The sequence below is a fragment of the Mandrillus leucophaeus genome, unplaced genomic scaffold (assembly GCF_000951045.1).
Source record: "Mandrillus leucophaeus isolate KB7577 unplaced genomic scaffold, Mleu.le_1.0 Scaffold243, whole genome shotgun sequence".
NCBI classification, from domain to species: domain Eukaryota; kingdom Metazoa; phylum Chordata; class Mammalia; order Primates; family Cercopithecidae; genus Mandrillus; species Mandrillus leucophaeus.
The window spans coordinates 3,547,529-3,549,076 of record NW_012102510.1 but is presented as its reverse complement, the minus strand read 5'-3'; the positions used below and the strand labels follow the sequence as shown (position 1 = coordinate 3,549,076).

At 42.2% G+C, this 1,548-nt stretch overlaps 1 protein-coding gene across 1 annotated transcript in view; it reads right to left on the bottom strand.

Annotated features, from left to right (window-relative positions):
• Positions 1-85: 85 nt before the first annotated feature.
• Positions 86-1,548, bottom strand: part of LOC105541719 (putative protein SSX6) — an 11,466-nt gene continuing 10,003 nt past the window's right edge. The window contains exon 6 of the mRNA XM_011982877.1: positions 86-186. Coding sequence (XP_011838267.1) covers positions 86-186 — 101 coding nt within the window. The remainder of the gene's footprint in view (positions 187-1,548) is intronic.

The following is a 1,548-nucleotide window of genomic DNA, read 5'->3' as shown; positions in this document are numbered from 1 at the left end:
AAGTGACAAGATGGGATACTGGTACTGTAACAGAATAGCACATCTGCAGGGATGTGGTGGATGAGCTGAAAGTTCACTTACGGAGTTACTCGTCATCTTCCTCAGGGTCGCTGATCTCTTCATAAATCACCAACTGCTTTCTCTCACGCAGCCTGTGGGTCCAGGCATGTTTCCCTCTTTTGGGTCCTACGATGGGGAAGAGTTGGAAGATGAGGGTTGGGTAGGCTGGAGAGTGTTAGGTTCTGTTTTCTCCAAAAGTGGAGATGCCTCCCCTCTCCCAAGTGCCCATGGGTCTTCTTTTTCCAGTTTTTCACATTCTCTGGCTTAGAGAGGCTGAGACCTTAGACCCACACCAATACAGGCCAAATGCCAATTAAAGTTTTAGCTTCTGGCTCCTTCCGTTGTGAGGTTTAGATTCCCAACCTCTTCACTTACAGGAACATTCAACCATACCTCCTTTCATTCTGCACATATTTGCTAAGGGCACACAGGCATACCTTGTTTTATTGCACCTCATTTTTATAGTGCTTCGCAGATAGTGCAACTTTTTGGGGGGAATTCTCACCAATTTTACACTTTTCAACTATTATTATGTCTGTTATGATCTGTGATCAGTGAGCTTTGATATTATTATTGCAAATGTTTTTGTTGTTGTTTGGTCTTTTAAAGTAATTTTTGTTTTTTATTTTTGTGGGTACACAGTAGGTGTATATTCTTATGGGGTATGTAAGATGCTTTGACACAGGCATGCCATGCGTAATAATCACATCATGGAAAATAGGGTCTCCATGCCCTCAACCATTTATCCTTGTGTTACAGACAATCCATTTACACTCTTTTAGTTATTTTTAAATGTGTGATTAACTTATTATTGACTACAGTCACGCTGTTGTGTGTAAATGTTTTGGGGGTACCAGGAACTGCCCCTACAGAAGATGAGGAACGTAATTGATCAATGTCGTGTGTGTTCTGACTGCTCCACTGATGAGCTGTTCCCCATCTCTCCTCCTCTTGAGCCTCCCTATTTCCTGAGACACAGCAACACTGAAATTAGGATGATGAAGAACCCTACAATGGTGGCTATGTGTTCAAATGAAAGGAAGAGTCACATGTCTCTCACATTAAATCAGAAGCTAGAAATGGCCAAGGTTATTGAGGAAGGCCAAGATAGGCTGAAAGCTAGGCCTCTTGAACCAAACAGCCAAGCTGCTGAAATAGAGAAAAGTTGAGTAGTCAGGATAGAAGATGAAACCAGCCACAACATTCCCTTAAACCAAAGTCTAATTCAGAGCAAGACCCGAACTCTCTTCAAGTCCATGAAAGCTGAGAGGGTGACGAAGTTGCAAAAGAAATGTCGGATGCTAGCAGAGGTTGGTTCGTGAGATTTAAGGAAAGAAGCCGTCTCTGTAACATAAAAGTGCAAGGTGAAGCAGCAAACCCTGATGGAGAAGCTGAAGCAACCTATGCAGAAGATCTAGCTAAGATCACTGATGAAGGTGGCTACACTAAACAACAGATTTTCAATATAGATAAAATAGCCTTCTATTG